The following is a 17181-nucleotide window of genomic DNA, read 5'->3' on the forward strand; positions in this document are numbered from 1 at the left end:
AACACACGATCCACAGGACACAGAGACAGGACCACACTCTAACACACGAGCCACAGCACAGAGACAGGATGACACTCCAACACATGTTCCACAGGACACAGAGACAGGACCACACTCCAACACACGATCCACAGGACACAGAGACAGGACCACACTCCAATACACGATCCACAGCACAGAGACAGGACCACACTCCAACACACGATCCACAGCACAGAGACAGGATCACACTCCAACACACGATCCACAGGACACAGAGACAGGATCACACTCCCAATACACAATCCGCAGGACACAGAGACAGGACCACACTCCAATACACAATCCACAGGACACAGAGACAGGATCACACTCCAATACACAATCCACAGGACACAGAGACAGGATCACACTCCAACACACATTCCACAGGACACAGAGACAGGATCACGCTCCAACACACAATCCGCAGGACACAGAGACAGGACCACACTCCAATACACAATCCACAGGACACAGAGACAGGATCACACTCCAACACACATTCCACAGGACACAGAGACGGGATCACACTCCAACACACTATCCACAGTACACAGAGACAGGACCACACTCCAACACACTATCCACAGGACACAGAGACAGGATCACACTCCAACACACAATCCGCAGGACACAGAGACAGGACCACACTCCAACACACGTTCCACAGGACACAGAGACAGGATCACACCCCAACACACGATCTGCAGGACACAGAGACAGGATCACACCCCAACACACGTTCCACAGGACACAGAGACAGGATCGCACTCCAACACACAATCCACAGGACACAGAGACAGGACCACACCCCAACACACTATCCACAGGACACAGAGACAGGACCACACCCCAACACACGTTCCACAGGACACAGAGACAGGATCGCACTCCAACACACAATCCACAGGACACAGAGACAGGACCACACCCCAACACACGTTCCACAGGACACAGAGACAGGATCGCACTCCAACACACAATCCGCAGGACACAGAGACAGGACCACACCCCAACACACGTTCCACAGGACACAGAGACAGGATCACACCCCAACACACGTTCCACAGGACACAGAGACAGGATCACACCCCAACACACGATCCGCAGGACACAGAGACAGGACCACACCCCAACACACGATCCACAAGACAGGACCACACTCCAACACACGATCCACAGGACCCAGAGACAGGACCACACTCCAACACACGATCCACAGGACACAGAGACAGGATCACACCCCAACACACGATCCGCAGGACACAGAGACAGGACCACACCCCAACACACGATCCACAAGACAGGACCACACTCCAACACATGTTCCACAGGGCAGAGACAGGATCACCCTCCAGCACAAGCTAAAATTAAAACTTGACTTTGTTTTGGGGTGGGGAATGGAGTCTTGCTGTGACTCCCTGGCTGGAGGGCAGTGGCAGGATTCAGCTCCCTGCAACCTCTACCTTCCAGGTTCAAGTGATTCTCCAGCCTAAGCCACCCAAGCAGCTGGGACTCCAGGCGTTCGTCAGCTAATTTTTGCATTTTTAGGAGAGAAGGGGTTTCAGTATATTGGCCAGGCTGGTCTGGAACTCCTGACCTCGTGATCCACCCATCTCGCCCTCCCAAAGTGCTGGGATTCCTGGCATAAAACTTGACTTCTTTAATACTGCTTTCCACAACAGAGACCTTCCTGTAGCGTTTAACGTGGCTGCCAGCAGTCACTCCTTGTGCAGCCCAGGGAAACTGATCAGTGATCAACCCTAACTGTCACACCATCTTCCTATTTCCCCCCAAACACAGAGATGACCTGAGAGATAGAGAGAACCCTTTGTCCCTTGAGATAAATGTGCACCCTGTCACTGAGGTGGTCACCAAGTGCCCAGCACCCTCTTGGTCGTGTGGAAGCAGAAATGGGAATGAAGAGGACCCAGCAGGAAGGGAGGCCGAGGGCAAGGGACCCAGAGGAAGGGCTCCAGGCACAGCAGCCCCGCAGGAGGACACGCTTCAGAGCTGCTCAAACCCAGTGCTCCTGGAGAGTAAGGTCCACACCTGTGAGTTCCGGTCCTTGCTCTACACACAGCACCACGTCCACACATCACGGAGCGGACAGAGTGCCGCCCCAGACAGCACAAAAAAGACTCAGAGGCCGACTTCTGTAGCCCCACCAGGATGCTGGGTCTGTCCAACGGCTCCTCCTACCTGCCTGCTGTCTGTCTGGGCAGAATCCCCGGGAAGGCGTGCAGAACCGAGCTGCGATAAATCCTGGGAATTCAGCCACTTCACGAGGGTGAGGGCATGAGGACAGCTGGCTCTCTGCCACAAGGAGTGGAAAATACCAGCTGCCTCCCTGGAGATGGCCGCACTCATGCCAGGTGGGCAGGAAGGCCAAGACCAAAAGGAAAACACAGTGACATCGCCCAAAGGGCCAAGGAAAGGCTGCACCCGACGGGCTGTCCCAGGCCTGCGAGAGGCTCCCGGACCCAAGGAAAGGCTGTGCCCGCGAGGGGCTCCCGGAACCAAGGAAAGGCTGCACCCGACAGGCTGTCCCAGGCCCGCGAGACGCTCCCAGACCCAAGGAAAGGCTGCACCCGACGGGTTGTCCCCGGCCTGCGAGAGGCTCCCGGACCCAAGGAAAGGCTGCACCCGACGGGCTGTCCCAGGCCCGCGAGGGGCTCCCGGACCCAAGGAAAGGCTGCACCCGACGGGCTGTCCCAGGCCCGCGAGGGGCTCCCGGACCCAAGGAAAGGCTGCACCCGACGGGCTGTCCCAGGCCCGCGAGGGGCTCCCGGACCCAAGGAAAGGCTGCACCCGACGGGCTGTCACAGGCCCGCGAGGGGCTCCTGGACCCAAGGAAAGGCTGCACCCGACGGGCTGTCCCAGGCCTGCGAGGGGCTCCCGGACCCAAGGAAAGGCTGCACCCGACGGGCTGTCCCAGGCCTGCGAGGGGCTCCCGGACCCAAGGACAGGCTGCACCCTACAGGCTGTCCCAGGCCTTCGAGAGGCTCCTGGACCATGACGCTGGCCTTCCTGGCTCTGACCAGCAAGACCAGAAAGACTTCATCTGGCTACTCGTGCTTACCAAGTGTAGGTGAAGCTGGGAAACGCTGATCCAGGGCAACTAAGAAAGGCGTCTTCAGGAAACCTGGGGTATCTGAGATGACCCCACACACAAAGTCCTCGGGTGCCTGACAAGCTCATTTGAGGCGCCATTCCTAGACATAAGCATACAACTGTGGGTAACCCCCCACATAGGCACCGAGGAATGAGAGCTGAGCAGAGCCCTGGCACAGTTAGGGCTTGAGGAATCTCTTACTTTGTAGTGTTACTACTCAGCTATTTCCTTTTATATAATCCTTTACATAATCACATATTAGTTTATAGAATTAGGGCTTGAAGAATCCCTTCATCTAATCCTCTCTATATAATCATATGATAGTTGATAGTATGAGCGCCTAAAGAATATCTCCCTACACTCTGCACCCTCTTCACTGCGCACGGCCCACCTCCATGCCTCGGTGACCTAATGGGGGTGGACCCCTTACTGCACACGGCCCCTGCCTTCGTGGGAACGGGCCCCTTGCTGTGCACTGTCCACCTCCTGGCCTAGGTGACCTAATGGGGGTGGACCCCATGTTTTATTGCTCACGACCTTATTACTATCCTTAAAGATGACTTCGCTCACTGCCCTGCCCCCTAACCTATACACAATAAATACCCACGCTTCTGGACGTTCGGGGCCTCACCTGACTCCGCTCATAGGTGGCGTGGCCCCTCAGGCCCAGCTGCGTTTTCTTTGTACTTCTGTGTCCTGTCTCTTTACTTCTCGGATCCTGCGCCTCAGCACAGCATAAGGCTCACCCACGACCCTGTGGGGCCCTCAGCCCTATATACAATAAAAACCCTCCAAACATCACAGTGGTCCCCTGGCTCAGGGCTTGGTTAGCAAGTGTGGTCATGCCACACTGTTTCAGCATCTTCCACGGAGAGGGGGGCAACATTCACAGGCACCTCGCCAGGGTAAGGGGTCTCCCAGTGTTCTCCCAAACAATTTTCAGACCACACCAACTGCCACATCTTCGCACAGTGCTTCTCGGAGTCTGTGGCTCTAAACATTTTCCTCTGGAGGTCCCCCATCACTGCCCTTGCTATCTTCAATGAATCCAGAGAAGGAGAGCTCAGCCTCGTGCTCCCAAGACCAGGCAAACTCTGAATCTAACTGCATGCCTTATCCTCATGGCTGACAACTAAACCACACATGGCAGCCATCACTGGCCCCGAGGAAGTGCACCCATCTTTGAAAATGAACACCCTGGCTGGGTGCAGTGGCTCATGTCTATAATCCCGGCATTCTGGGAGGCTGAGGCAGTAGGATTACTTGAGGCCAGGAGTTCAAGACCAGCCTGGGCAACACAGGCGAACCCTGTCTCTATTAAAAAAATAAATAAAAATAAATGAAAACATCACAAAGTAACGTTATCAGAAACACAAAACTAGAGTTAAAAACATCCCAGCACAGCAAGCCGGTGCAGGTGGATTCAGGAGGTTGGTGGGGGCCTGCAGGTACAGAGAATTCTCACCAGGCAGGCACCGTGGGCTGGGCGCGCTCCCTGGTCCTGGGTGGGCTGCGTGGGCCCCCTGGTCCTGGGTGGCCTGGGTGGGCTCCCTGGCTTCTCCCACACTCGGCCTCCCTCCAGCCAGCACATTCTGTGCCTTCTTGAAGTTCCATGCCTGTGCCAGACTCTAAACTTGTTTAGTTCTTATCCCTTGGAACAGTAACTGACATGCAGCAGGGTCTCCAGAAAGTGCTGAAGAAGAGCCGGTGCAGCCTCCTTACCCCAGGACCTCAGAGATCCTGGTGGTCCCTGGCCCCGCTGTGGGAGGACTGTGCTCACCCTTCCGCCTGAAGGGGCGCGGCGGGGCCTCTGATGGGGAGGCCTGATGTCCACGGGGCCGAGGCCAGAGGGTCCACGCAGCATGTACCCCACCTCCTCTCCCTCTCGATGGCTCCACAGGCAACCAAAGCAGAGCTTGGACACCCTCCCCGCAACAGCGGCTGCCCACAGCCCACGGAAGAGCCTGCGCGGGTCCGAACGCAGGGCTGCCTCCTCCCTCCCAGTCCGCTTTCCCACCCTCGGAAGGTCTCTCTGGAGCTTCAGCTGCTGGGGACAGGCCGGGCCCGTGAAGTCTGTCCCGTGGCGCCTTCCCCTGACACGCCCCTCCCTCCTCACCCCTCGGACTCGTTCTCCGACCATCCCGCGGTTCTCTTGGAAGCGTCCACGCCGCCTTCCTCCCGCCGCCGGCCGCAGGCGCCTGTCTCTCCCACACGCTGTCCTCAGGCTGAGGCCACTTTTACTGCACCTGCGCCCCGGGCCTTCCCCAGGTCGCGAACTGCGCACCGTGTAGCGAGGGCGGAGCAAAGGGCCGGCCCGGGGTCGCGGCGCAGGCGGGGGCGGGGGGGCGCGCGGAGCCTGCCCGGACAGGGCGCCACCCTGCAGCGGCTCCCGGGACCTCCTCCGCCTCCACCCCGGGCAAGACGGCGCGGGGACGCGGGAGCCCAGGGCTCGGCGGGGGCTGAGCCGTGCACGGAGGACGCGCGGGCCCCGCTGGGGGCCCCCGGGGAGGGACGCAGAGCCCGGATTCGACCAACGCCGCAGCACGCGCGACACTGCCACCGACGCGGCCGCCACGCGGGGGTCGGGGCGACACGCGCACGAGACGATGTCGCGCAGCCACAGGCGGAATGACGGGGCGCGGGTCCGGCGTGGACGGAGGCCAGAGAAAGCGTTTCTGGGGCGGCGCGGAGGCGGGCGGCGGCGCGAGGCAGCCCCGGGGAGGGTCCGGCCGCCGCCCGGGACCCGGCGCTGCACACCCTGGAACCCCGGCCGCGGCCCCGGACTCCAAGCCGGCGGGAGGGCGCCGCCGGGACCCCCGGGCCGAGGGCGCCCGCGCCGCGCCGCGCCGGCCCCCCGTTCCTCACCAGAAGAAGGTGTTGGTGCCGTCGTCGTACACCTCGGACTCGGTGCTGCGGCGGCCCGCGCCCGGCCCGGTGTCTCGGCCGGCGGGCGGCCCGTCAGGCGGCTCCTCCAGCGACGCCTTGCCCGCGGGCACCGGGGACCCGGGCCGCGGACCCCCGGCGTCCCTGCGCTCGCCCCTCCGCATGGCGTTCCGGCCGGAGCCGCTCCGCCCGGCGCCTCGACCTCACGCACACCGGGTCACCGGCGAGGGAACGCGCCGCGCACCGCGCGAGGAGCGCCGGGAAGGGGTCGCGGCGCTCGCCCGCGGGGTCTCCGGAGAGCGGCCGGGGCCGGCGAGAAAAGGGTGTGCGGTGCATTGTGGGGCTTGTAGTCCGCGCGGGGCACGCTGGGCCTGGGGTCGGCGTCGCGGGCTAGACGCGGGGCTTGCTGGGAAGGATGCCGCCTGGTTGCCGGGTAACCGGAGCCGGGCCGCCGCGCTGCTGCGGGCGCGGGGACCGAGCGGCGGGTGGCGCGGGTCTCGCCAAGGCCACCGGAGCTCGGAGGTGACCGCAGACACCCCCGGCGGCCTGGCCCGAGGCCCTCCACCCCGTCGCCGCTTCCTCGCCGCTGGATCCCAGAGCCCGGCCCGGTTCCCCCTTCGGGCGCGTCCCGACCCTTCACCCCAGGGCGATCTGGGTCTTTTTTTTTTTTTTTTCCTTTTTTTTTGCGATGGAGTCTGGCTCTGTCACCCAGGCTGGAGTGTCATGGCGAGATCTCAGCTCACTGCAACCGCCGCCTCCCGGGTTCAAGCGATTCTCCTGCCTCAGCCTCGCGAGCAGCTGGGACTACAGACGTCTGCCACCGTGCCTGGCTAATTTTTTTTTTTTTTTTTTTTTTTTTCCCAGTAGAGACGGGGTTTCCCCATGTTGGCCAGGCTAGTCTTGAACTCCTGCCCTCAGGTGATCCGCCCGCCTTCCAAAGTGCTGGGATTACGGGCGTGAGCGACCGCGTCCTGCCCGATCCGGGTCATTTTTTCGCGGGACCTCGTGAAATTGGGCGTCAAGGATGGTGCGGACGCGCTAGTTTTGGTTGACTCAAATTGTTGACATGGTACCCTGCAAAAAAGCTCCTCAGCCACTTTGAAAAGCAAGATGGCAGCGCCTCAAACGTGGAAACACGTGTCCAGGCTCACACACGGACCCTCATAGCTGCAGCATCCTGATAGCAGCGGCCATAGAGGAGCGAAGCATGGGCACGCTACAGCATGGCTGGTCCCCGAAAACATTGTGCGAAGCCGGCTGGGTGCGCTGGCTCACGCCTGTAATCACAGCACTCTGGGAGGCCCAGGCGGCAGATCACCTGAGGTCAGCAGTTGGAGACCAGACTGGGCAACATGTCGAAACCTCATCTTTAATAAAAATACAAAAACTAGCCAGGCGTGGTGGACGCCTGTAATCCGAGCTACTCCGGAGTCTGAGGTAGGAAAATCATTTGCACCCTGGAAGTAGAGGGTGCAGTGAGCTGAGATCGTGCCACTGCACTCCAGCCTGGGCTGCAGAGCGAGACTCCGTCTCAAAAAGAAAGAAAGAAAGAAAGAAAAAATATTATTCTGGGTAAAAGAAGCCAGTCACAGGAGACTAGGCATTATGTGATCCATTTACATGAAAGGTCCAGAAGAGGCAAATCTATGAAGACAGAAATTAGTTTCCACCAGGGGCTGGGGAAGGGGTAATAAGGGGCGACTGCTAAAGGGTAGCAGGTTTCTTTTGGGGCAATGAAAATGCTCTAAAATTGACCTCGGCTCCTATCTTGAAGGTACTAAAAACCGCTGAGCTGTGCACTCTGAAGGAGTTGAATGGGTGAACTGCATGGTATGTGAAGTGCATCTTGCATCAGCTTTATTGAAATAGAATTCACATACTAAATATATAAATATATTGGCAGCACTCCTGCACAGCCACGCCCAGCAGGGATGGGGCCTGACTGTGATGTGAGCTTCACCGGAGCGCCTGGCTACGGCATGGAGCCCCCAGTGGGCCTGGGACACAGGCTGAGCAGTGCCAGGATGCTCTGGCCTCAGGGGGCCTGCCGTTGGGCCTCCCCAGGCCTGGCTGCTGCCCTCTGCCCAGCCCTTGGTCCACCCCCTGCCCCCCAGGCCCTGGCCCATCCAGTTGGGGGTTGCCTGGGTGGCCAGGGCAGCCAGCTCCCATCCACGACATTTTTCCAGCAATCACTGCACAGGCCTCGTTCCCAGTGAACCACCCTTCAGGTCCCCTCCCAGACCTCTTCCTACAGGGTCAAGCCTTACAGAGTCGTGGGGTGTCCCCTATCACTGTGCTGAGGTGAATGATCCGAGAAATTAAGAGACAAGACACCGAAGGGATGGAAAAGAGCAGCTGGGCTCGGGGGGCCACACCATTTACCAGTGGAGACAAGCAAGGCCCTGAACATGCAGGAGCATCTGTATTTATTGGGTACCAGATAGTGGGAAGGGTCGTGAGTGAGGTCATCTTAAAGACAGTGATAGGGTCAAGACAATCACGTGGGCAATAAACAAGCAGTCCACCCCCATGAGGTCACCTGGGCAAGGAGGTGGGCCGTGCGCCGTGAAGAGTGCTCTGTGCAATATCCCTTGTCTAGGGGCGGGCTACTTCCAAGGAATTCTATAGAAGGATGCTCTTAAGTCAGCACAGTAGCAGAGCTGACCAGGTCCACAGCCACCTGCTGGCAGTTGCAATGATCTCTATAGGAGGTTGCTCTGAGCAGCACAGTAGCTAGAGAGCTGACAAGTTACCAAGTCACCAAGGCGCGATTGTACCGGAGGGGTTTTAAGTCCTCAGAGGCTCACGGGATTGCCGGTCTGAGGGCAGCCTTCCACAAGAACTGGACGCAAGGTCCTACAGCTCCTTTATCAGGAGGAGAGGCTCTTGCACCAAGCCTGCCACACAGCGGGTACCTTTACGATACTGAACAGGGCCGGCCTGTCATGCAGCTCATGCCCTTTCAGGCAGAGGCACTACTGCCTGGGCCATAGATTCTTGTCCTGGTGTAACTGTTTTTCCCTTAAATCATGCTCTGCACCGTGTCTGCTCTAGACATTCCTCCGACTGTAAGCAAGATATGATTATGTATATATAGCTGCTTGTTCCTTAATTTATGGTCTAGGCATTCCTCCGACTGTGAACTAATTATATATATATATGGAAATAACTGAGTAGTAAGCTATTTTTCAGGCACTAATTGTGCTGGGGATCTGCTTAGCTCTCCTTCCTGGATGCCCAGATGGGGGGTTACCCACACTTCCCATCCCAGCCGGTGGTGCTCACATTCCAGGCGCCCTCTCAGTGGCGTTAGGATCATTTCCTGGGTATGGGTGTTTCTCCCAAACTGCACAGAGAGCTCTAGGACAGGGCGGGGAAAGGTCCGGCCCCATTGGGGTCCCTGACCCCAAGTACTCTTAGCCCAAGGCCTCCTGGCAGGAAGTTCGGGCCAGTCGGCTTGGGGGTGGGGTTCGAGGGGCGGGGCGTGAGGGGCGGGGCCCGGGGGCGGGTGTGGGGTATGAGGGGCGGGGCCCGAGGGCGGGTGTGGGTATGAGGGGCGGGGCCCGGGGGCGGGTATGGGGTATGAGGGGCGGGGCCCGGGGGCGGGTGTGGGTATGAGGGGCGGGGCCCGGGGGCGGGTATGGGGTATGAGGGGCGGGGCCCGGGGGCGGGTGTGGTATGAGGGGCGGGGCCCGGGGGGCGGGTGTGGGGTATGAGGGGCGGGGCCCGGGGGGCGGGTGTGGTATGAGGGGCGGGGCCCGGGGGCGGGTATGGGGTATGAGGGGCAGGGCCCGGGGGCGGGTGTGGTATGAGGGGCGGGGCCCAGGGGCGGGTGTGGGGTATGAGGGGCGGGGCCCGAGGGTGGGTGTGGGTATGAGGGGCGGGGCCCGAGGGCGGGCATGGGGCATGAGGGGCGGGGCCCGAGGGCGGACACCAGACGTGAGGGGCGGGGCCCGAGGGCGGGCGATGGGACGTGAGGGGCGTGGCCTTGGGATCCCAGAGCAGGATCTGGAGGGTGTGGCCCAGCAGACCCCGTGTTTCCCGCTCTGGGCGCGCAGACCACGTGTTCGTTACCCAGCACTATGGAGCTCTGGTCACCTGCTAAATAGAATTCCCAGCGGTTAGCAAATGCTAACTATTGTGATTTTTTTTTTCTTTTTTTTTGCAACAGAGTCGCTCTGTCACCCAGGCTGGAGTGCAGTGACGTGATCACGGTTCACTGCAACCTCCACCTCCCAAGTTCAAGCGATTCTCCTGCTTCAGCTTCCTGAGTAGGTGGAATTATAGGCGCCCAGCACAACGCCTGGCTAATTTTTCTATTTGTGGTAGAGACAGAGTTTTGTCTTGTTGGTCACGCTGGTCTCGAACTCTTGACCTCAGGTGATCCTTGGCCTTCCAAAGTGCTGGGGTTACAGGCGTGAGCCACAGCGCGGGGGCAACTATTGTGATCTTTACACACCCCCTTAGGTTCTATTTTTGACTGTCACTTAGAGATGGAGAAACTGAGGCAGAGAACGCTTGGTGACAGCTACACCCAGCTCCTTCCAGATCCCAGAGCCTCCACCCTGAACCCCTGCACTCTACAGGGAGCGCTCCACCTGGAGTTTTGCACCTGCCGTCTCAGATCTGAGTCTTACCTTACCCTGTCCCTGTCTTCACCCCGAGCTGCAAACGGGCGCACAGCCCCACTGGGGCATGGGTGGACCGGCAGCGTCCATTGCAAGATATGGGCCTGAGGGGCTGCGGTGGGGCCAGAGGTTTGTGCCTCAGAGAGCACTGTGGCTGGTGAGAGGAGGCAGTGAGTAGCTTGGAGGACTTGGTCTGTTGCAGCGCTGGAGCGGCAGAACTGGGGCCCCCCGCCTGGGGAGGGGTGCATGGACAGCTGCAGAGATGCCTGCCAGAGCCTCAAGACACTGGAACTTTTAAGAAAAAGGTCAGGGCTAACACCCTTTTCAGTCTTAGCCCACCTGTACGCAGGTGAATAAACAGCCATGTTGCTCACACAAAGTCTGTTTGGGGGGGTCTCTTCATACAATGCGAGCGTTTTTAACATTTGGTGCTGGAAACCCGGGATGGGGGAACTCCTATGGGAGACCAAACCCCCATCCCTGTTCTTGTGCTCCCTCCGTGAAGAGACGTACCTACTGACCTGGGGTCATCAGACGCACACCACCAGCTATTTTGGTAAGCAGTCAAAAATAAAAAATAAAAATAAAAATAAAAATAAAAGAAAAGGGTTGGGGCCAGGTGCGGTGGCTCACGCCTGTAATCCCAGCACTTTGGGGGGTGGAGGTGGATGGATCACAAGGTCAGAAGTTCAAGACCAGCCTGGCCAAAATGGTGAAACCCCATCTCTACTAAAAATACAAAAATTAGCTGGACACAGTGGCAGGCGCCTGTAATCCCAGCTACTCAGGAGGTTGAGGCAGGAGAATTGCTTGAACCCGGGCAGCAGAGGGTGCAGTGAGCTGGGATCGTGCCACTGCACTCCAGCCGGGGTGATAGAGTGAGACTCCATCTCAAAAAAGAAAGAAAAGAAAAGAGAAGGGTCAATTCCATCCTTACCCAGGGCCAGAGCGGGGCAGAGTCACATTTATGGTGGTAAATAGTGATATATTGGCCAAAATGCTTTCTAAAAATGCCCTTGCAAGGAGGGGAGAGGGAGCCTAGGAATTTCGTTTTTCTTTTTCTGTTTTTGGTACTGAGTTTCCCTCTGTCGCCCAGGCTGGAGTGCAATGGTGTGATTTTGGCTCACTGCAATGTCTACTTCCTGGGTTCAAGTGATTCTTCTGCCTCAGCTTCCCGAGTAGCTGGGATTACAGGTGCCCACCACCAAGCCCGTCTAATTTTTTTGTATTTTTAGTAGAGATGGGGTTTCACCTTGTTAGTCAGGCTGGTCTCAAACTCCTGACCTCATGATCCGTCCGCCTGGCCTCCCAAAGTGCTGGGATTACAGGCATGAACCACAGCACCCGGCGGAATTTCTAAAGTAACAAAGCCTGTTACAGTATTTCCTCTGCTGTGGTAAATCTCTAACGCTGAGTGGATTCCAGAGCACTCACCTGCCACATGTACACCCGTGCCTGGGAGTTTTCTCAGGCATGTTGGAGGGAGCTTGGATGGCAGGATACTCCCTAAGTCAAGAAACTGGAACTGGTGGAAATTTAAGGCCCAGAGGTGCTGGGGAGGGAGCAGGGAGACAGAGTCGTCCCTGTCATGAGGACATGAGGGGTTTGAGTCCCCACCCCACTGCCACCCTGGTGTGGCACGCAAGAGCAGCTTCAGGCGGACCTCAAGGGCAGAGGCACAGCTGGGAGAGGGTCTCCCTGCAGGGGCCTGAGGCTGGGGATCGCTTGCCACGCAGTCAGCCAAGAGAGGATCCAGCCAGCAGGATGCCTGAGACCAGCCTGGAGAGAAAACAGGGGCAGGTTCCCAGAGGCACTGACTCCAGCTGACCTGGAGGGGCTGCTTCTCAGAAGTGTCCTGGGCAAGGCACTGGTGTCTGGGCCACGCCCAGGAGGCTGTAGGGTGTGGGGGGACGTCTCTTAGGGAGGGGCCCAGGGCAATGGTCATGGTAACTGGCGCTCACACCTGCCTGTGGGGCTTCGTCCTGCTGACCCCTCTGCCAGATCCCACAGTTGAAAGGAGACAGCAGGGACGGAGGGCCCGCTTCCGCTGCACTTTGGGCCTCGGGGCGGGGAAGGCATCTGGAGGATGGGTCTTCTGGAGGGGGAGGAGGAAGGACAGGGGAGCAGGGTCCAAGGTCCACAGAGGAAGAGCAGGAGGCCCCGTGGGGACTGTGACCAAAGTTCTCTGCCAAGGCAGGGCAGGGCCATAACGGCAGGGACGTCCAGGCCACGCTCCGCTCAGCAGCCGCATGCAAAGCGGGAAGCTGAGTCAGGCTGAGTCTGGGGAAGTAAAGGCTACAATAATAGACTTGAATGCGATTGTGTTAGAAAATCTGAAAACAAAAACAGTGAAGAAAAGCGTAATATAGCCTCCTTAATTCACATTGTTAAGCACATATAAATATCAAATATCAATCTGCTCTTCCCCCTTTTTTTTTTATGAGATGGTGTCTCCCTCTGCCGCTCAGGCTGGAGTGCAGTGGCGCGATCTCGGCTCACTGCAACCTCCGCCTCCCAGGTTCAGGCAATTCTCCTGCCTCAGCCTCCCAAGCGTGGTGGTGCCTGCCTGTAATCCCAGCTACTCAGGAGACTGAGGCAGTAGAATTGCTTGAACCTGGGAGGCAGACGTTTTGGTGAGCTGAGATCATGCCACTACACTCCAGCCTAGGCAACAAGACTGAGACCATGTCTCAAAAAAAAAAAAAACAAGACAATTTAAAAAAATCAGGCCAGGCACGGTGGCTCACGCCTGTAATCCTAGCACTTTGGGAGGCCGAGGTGGGTGGATCACCTGAGGTCAGGAGTTCAAGACCAGCCTGTCCATCATGGTGAAACCCCATCTTTAAAAAAAAAAAAAAAAAAAATCAATACATCTTGGCCAAGCGAGGTGGCTCACACCTGTAATCCCAGCACTTTGAGAGGCTGAAGTAGGCGGATCACCTGAGGTCAGGAGTTTGAGACCAGCCTGACCAACATGATGAAACTCTGTCTATACTAAAAATACAAAATTAGCTGGGTGTGGACATGCGCGCCTGTAATCCCAGCCACTCGGAAGGCTGAGGTAGGAGAATTGCTTGAACCCGGGAGTCGGCGGTTACAGCGAGCCAAGATCGCGCCACTGCACTCCAGCCTGGGCAACAAGAACGAAACTCTGTCTCAAAAATAAATAAATAATACATTAATAAATCTCTTAATTTAGACAAATTTTTTATACATTTGCAATCCATGTTTTTTTATTTAACAGTATCACAGAAGCATTTTCCTATATTCTCAAAAACTCTTTGAAAGTGTAACTTCTAATGTCTGCTTAATCAGCCTACAAATATGAATACCACGTTTGCTCTGATATTTTCCTGTTGTTGAACACGGGTGGTTTACCATTTTTGCTGCAAATGACATATATATTTTTTCATTATTTTGCATTGTTTCTTTAGGACAGTTTACAGAAAGTTAGATTCATGGACCAAAGTCTAAACAATTTTAAGGCTCTTCATACGTATAATGGCCCGGATTGCTTTCTGAAAGGGCTGTACTGGTTTTCCGTCCAGAGGGGCCTGGGTGGGGTCTGCCCTTCCTCCCCTACCTCCTGCTTCACTGGATGGAAGGGAATTTCCACACGCGTGAGGCCAGCACCCGATGGGGCCGCCCCAGCGAGCTCTCTCCCCGGGGGCTGGACACCCCAGCTGTGCCAGGAGGACTCTGGAAGATTGGGGATTCCTCAGGTGATGCCTGTGGAAGGTGTGGGGGGAGGCGGAGCAGTGTTTCTGCAGTGAACTGGAATGCTGGAAAAAAGAGCACAGCCGTGCAGACGCTTGAAGTGACGCCTCAGTAGGGTGATACCTGTGACCTGCTGGCAGATTGTCTTTTTTTTTTTTTTTTGGGACGGAGTTTCGCTCTTGTTACCCAGGCTGGAGTGCAATGGCGCGATCTCGGCTCACCGCAACCTCCGCCTCCTGGGTTCAGGCAATTCTCCTGCCTCAGCCTCCTGAGTAGCTGGGATGACAGGCACGCGCCACCATGCCCAGCTAATTTTTTGTATTTTTGGCAGAGACGGGGTTTCACCATATTGACCAGATGGTCTCGATTTCTTGACCTTGTGATCCACCCACCTCGGCCTCCCAGAGTGCTGGGATTACTGGCTTGAGCCACCGCGCCCCGCCCAGATTGCCTTAACACAGTGAAAACATGAGCACAGAGAGTCCTAGCCAGGCTGAGTTGGGGGCTGTCCCACGGCAAGCAGGAGCTGGCTGGGCACGTGGCCCTTGCATGCGAGTTCCTCCCGTGCTCAGTAAGCCTTGCAGATTCCGTTTCTGAATTCTAACTCAGCAGCTGTGACCCGCTGGTGGGACCGCTGGGTGTGCTCTCTGCCACTTACCTTACATTTTTCCACGGGAAAAGAGCTCACATGCCCCAGGCTTCCTTGCCATAAAGTGTGGTCATGTGACTAACCAGGTGAAGGGTGGGGTTCCCTCCTTCACCCTTTCCTCTTCCCGCTGGCTGGAACATGGAGGTGATGTCCAGAGCTGGAGCAGCCGTTTTGGACCCGGGTGCTTGGACCCTATGTGTAAGGTGGCAAAGCAACAAGCTAAAAGTCTCATATCTGAGTCTCACCACACACGCTGTGTCCTGGGTCTCTGATGAGTGTAGCTTGGCCACAGTAGTCCAGGACTAGCCAACTCCAGATGTGTGTGTGTGTGACAGGGTCTCGCTCTGCCACCTAGGCTGGAGTGCAGTAGTGTGAGCTCGGCTCACTGCAACCTCCCAGTTTCAGGTGATTCTCTAACCTCAGCCTTCTGAGTAGCTGGGATTACAGGCATGCACCACCATGCCTGGCTAACTTTTTGTAGTTTTAGTAGAGACGGGGGTCTCAGCATATTGGCCAGGCTGGTCTTGAACTCCTGACCTAAGGTGATCTGCCCACCTCAGTCTCCCAAAGTGCTGGGTGTGAGCCACCATACCCGGCCACCTCCAGATTTCACTTTCAGGAAAAACACAGCTGGTTTAAGCCACAACCCTTTTGCACGCAAATCTTAGCGTGTTCCATCTCAGTTTGTTCCATCTGAGTTCACAGGTCCTCGGCCACCGTTTCACTCCCTTGTCTTTGCCAAAGTGGCAAAGTTGTGGTCTCTGCTGCTGTCCCAGCCTGCCCAGAGGTCCCCCAAGGAGAAATGTGGGTGGGGCCATGTTATCCCTTGGGGAAGCCGGGGCCTGAACCACAGCTGCGGGTGCTGGGCTTGTCCCTGTGTGCTCCAGCCCAGCAGGTGCCGTCTGTATGCCAGTGTCTGCCCGTGGAGCTCTGGGCCTGCCTCCCCAGCTTTCAGAAGCGGGTCTCAAACTCCTGACCTCAGGTGATCCTTGGCCTTCCAAAGTGCTGGGGTTACAGGCGTGAGCCACAGCGCGGGAGCAACTATTGTGATCTTTGCACACCCCCTTAGGTTTTATTTTTGACTGTTGCTTAGAGATGGAGAAACTGAGGCAGAGAACGCTTGGTGACAGCTACACCCAGCTCCCTCCAGATCCCAGAGCCTCCACCCTGAACCCCTGCACTCTACGGGGAGCTCTCCACCTGGAGTTTTGCACCTGCCGTCTCAGATCTGAGTCTCACCACACACGCTGCAGATAATGCCTGCCAGCCCGCCGGCCTGGGCCCCACTCCCTGCCCACCTCTGTCCTTGGGACGCTCCACCGGACGCCACTCTCAGGACACCCAGAGTCTTCCCAGCTTCCCAGCTGCCGCCCTCCACCCAGGCTGCACAGAATGTGTTCAGGGCCTGGGGATGCGGGGTCTCCTTCTCTGTTGCCTACACAGGTTGGGGATGCAGGGTGCTCCTCCTCCGTTGTCCACACAGCCTGGGGCCAGCCATGTGTCCCCAAGACTCAAGGCCTCCCCAGCTGGAGCCCAGAAAGCAGAGCTGAGGGCGGGAGAAGACAGTTTCTTTGGGAGTCTGTTTCCTCCTCAGTCCTCCTTGGCCCAGTTTCTCCTCTAAGTGAATCAACACTGGACTTGTGGGGTGGGAGGTGGTGGCCTGGGGTGGGGAGGTGGTCACCTGGAGTGGGCTGCTGCTTGGGATGGGGTGCTGTGTGGGATGGGGTCCTCCCTGGGGTGGGCTGCTGCCTGGGGTGGGGTGCTGCCTGGGGTGGGCTGCTGCCTGGGGTGGGGGTCCTCCCTGGTGTGGGCTGCTGCCTGGGGTGGGGTGCTGCCTGGGGTGGGGTACTTTAGGAGGGAACGTGGGGATGTGTGAGCTGGGGTTGAGAGGCAAAGCAAGTGGGGTTGTTGGTGCGGGCTCAGCCAGGGCTGCATGCCATCCTGCTTCCCCCTGGGAGCGGGTATCACGAGCCCCATCTCACAGCGGAAACCCCCTCCCGGAACCCCAGCCTTGGAGCTCTCCTTCTGCCCCTCCGGCCCCTGACCCGCCATCTGGGCTTCAGGAAGGTGTCTGAGGCCCAAGAGGCTTGGGGACTTTCCTGGCCCAGATGCCGGCTCCTCCCCAGCTACACCCAGGCGCGCAGGCGGGACGGTGGAGGAGGAGGGAG

At 57.8% G+C, this 17181-nt stretch overlaps 1 protein-coding gene across 1 annotated transcript in view; it reads right to left on the reverse strand.

Moving 5' to 3' along the window:
• PTDSS2 (phosphatidylserine synthase 2) overlaps positions 1–6361 on the reverse strand; it is a 47385-nt gene extending 41024 nt beyond the window's left edge. The window contains exon 1 of the mRNA XM_039471014.1: positions 6002–6361. Within this exon, the coding sequence (XP_039326948.1) occupies positions 6002–6183 (182 nt within the window). The 5' untranslated portion in view covers positions 6184–6361. The remainder of the gene's footprint in view (positions 1–6001) is intronic.
• Positions 6362–17181: the final 10820 nt, after the last annotated feature.

The sequence above is a fragment of the Saimiri boliviensis genome, chromosome 6, assembly GCF_048565385.1.
Source record: "Saimiri boliviensis isolate mSaiBol1 chromosome 6, mSaiBol1.pri, whole genome shotgun sequence".
NCBI lineage: Eukaryota > Metazoa > Chordata > Mammalia > Primates > Cebidae > Saimiri > Saimiri boliviensis.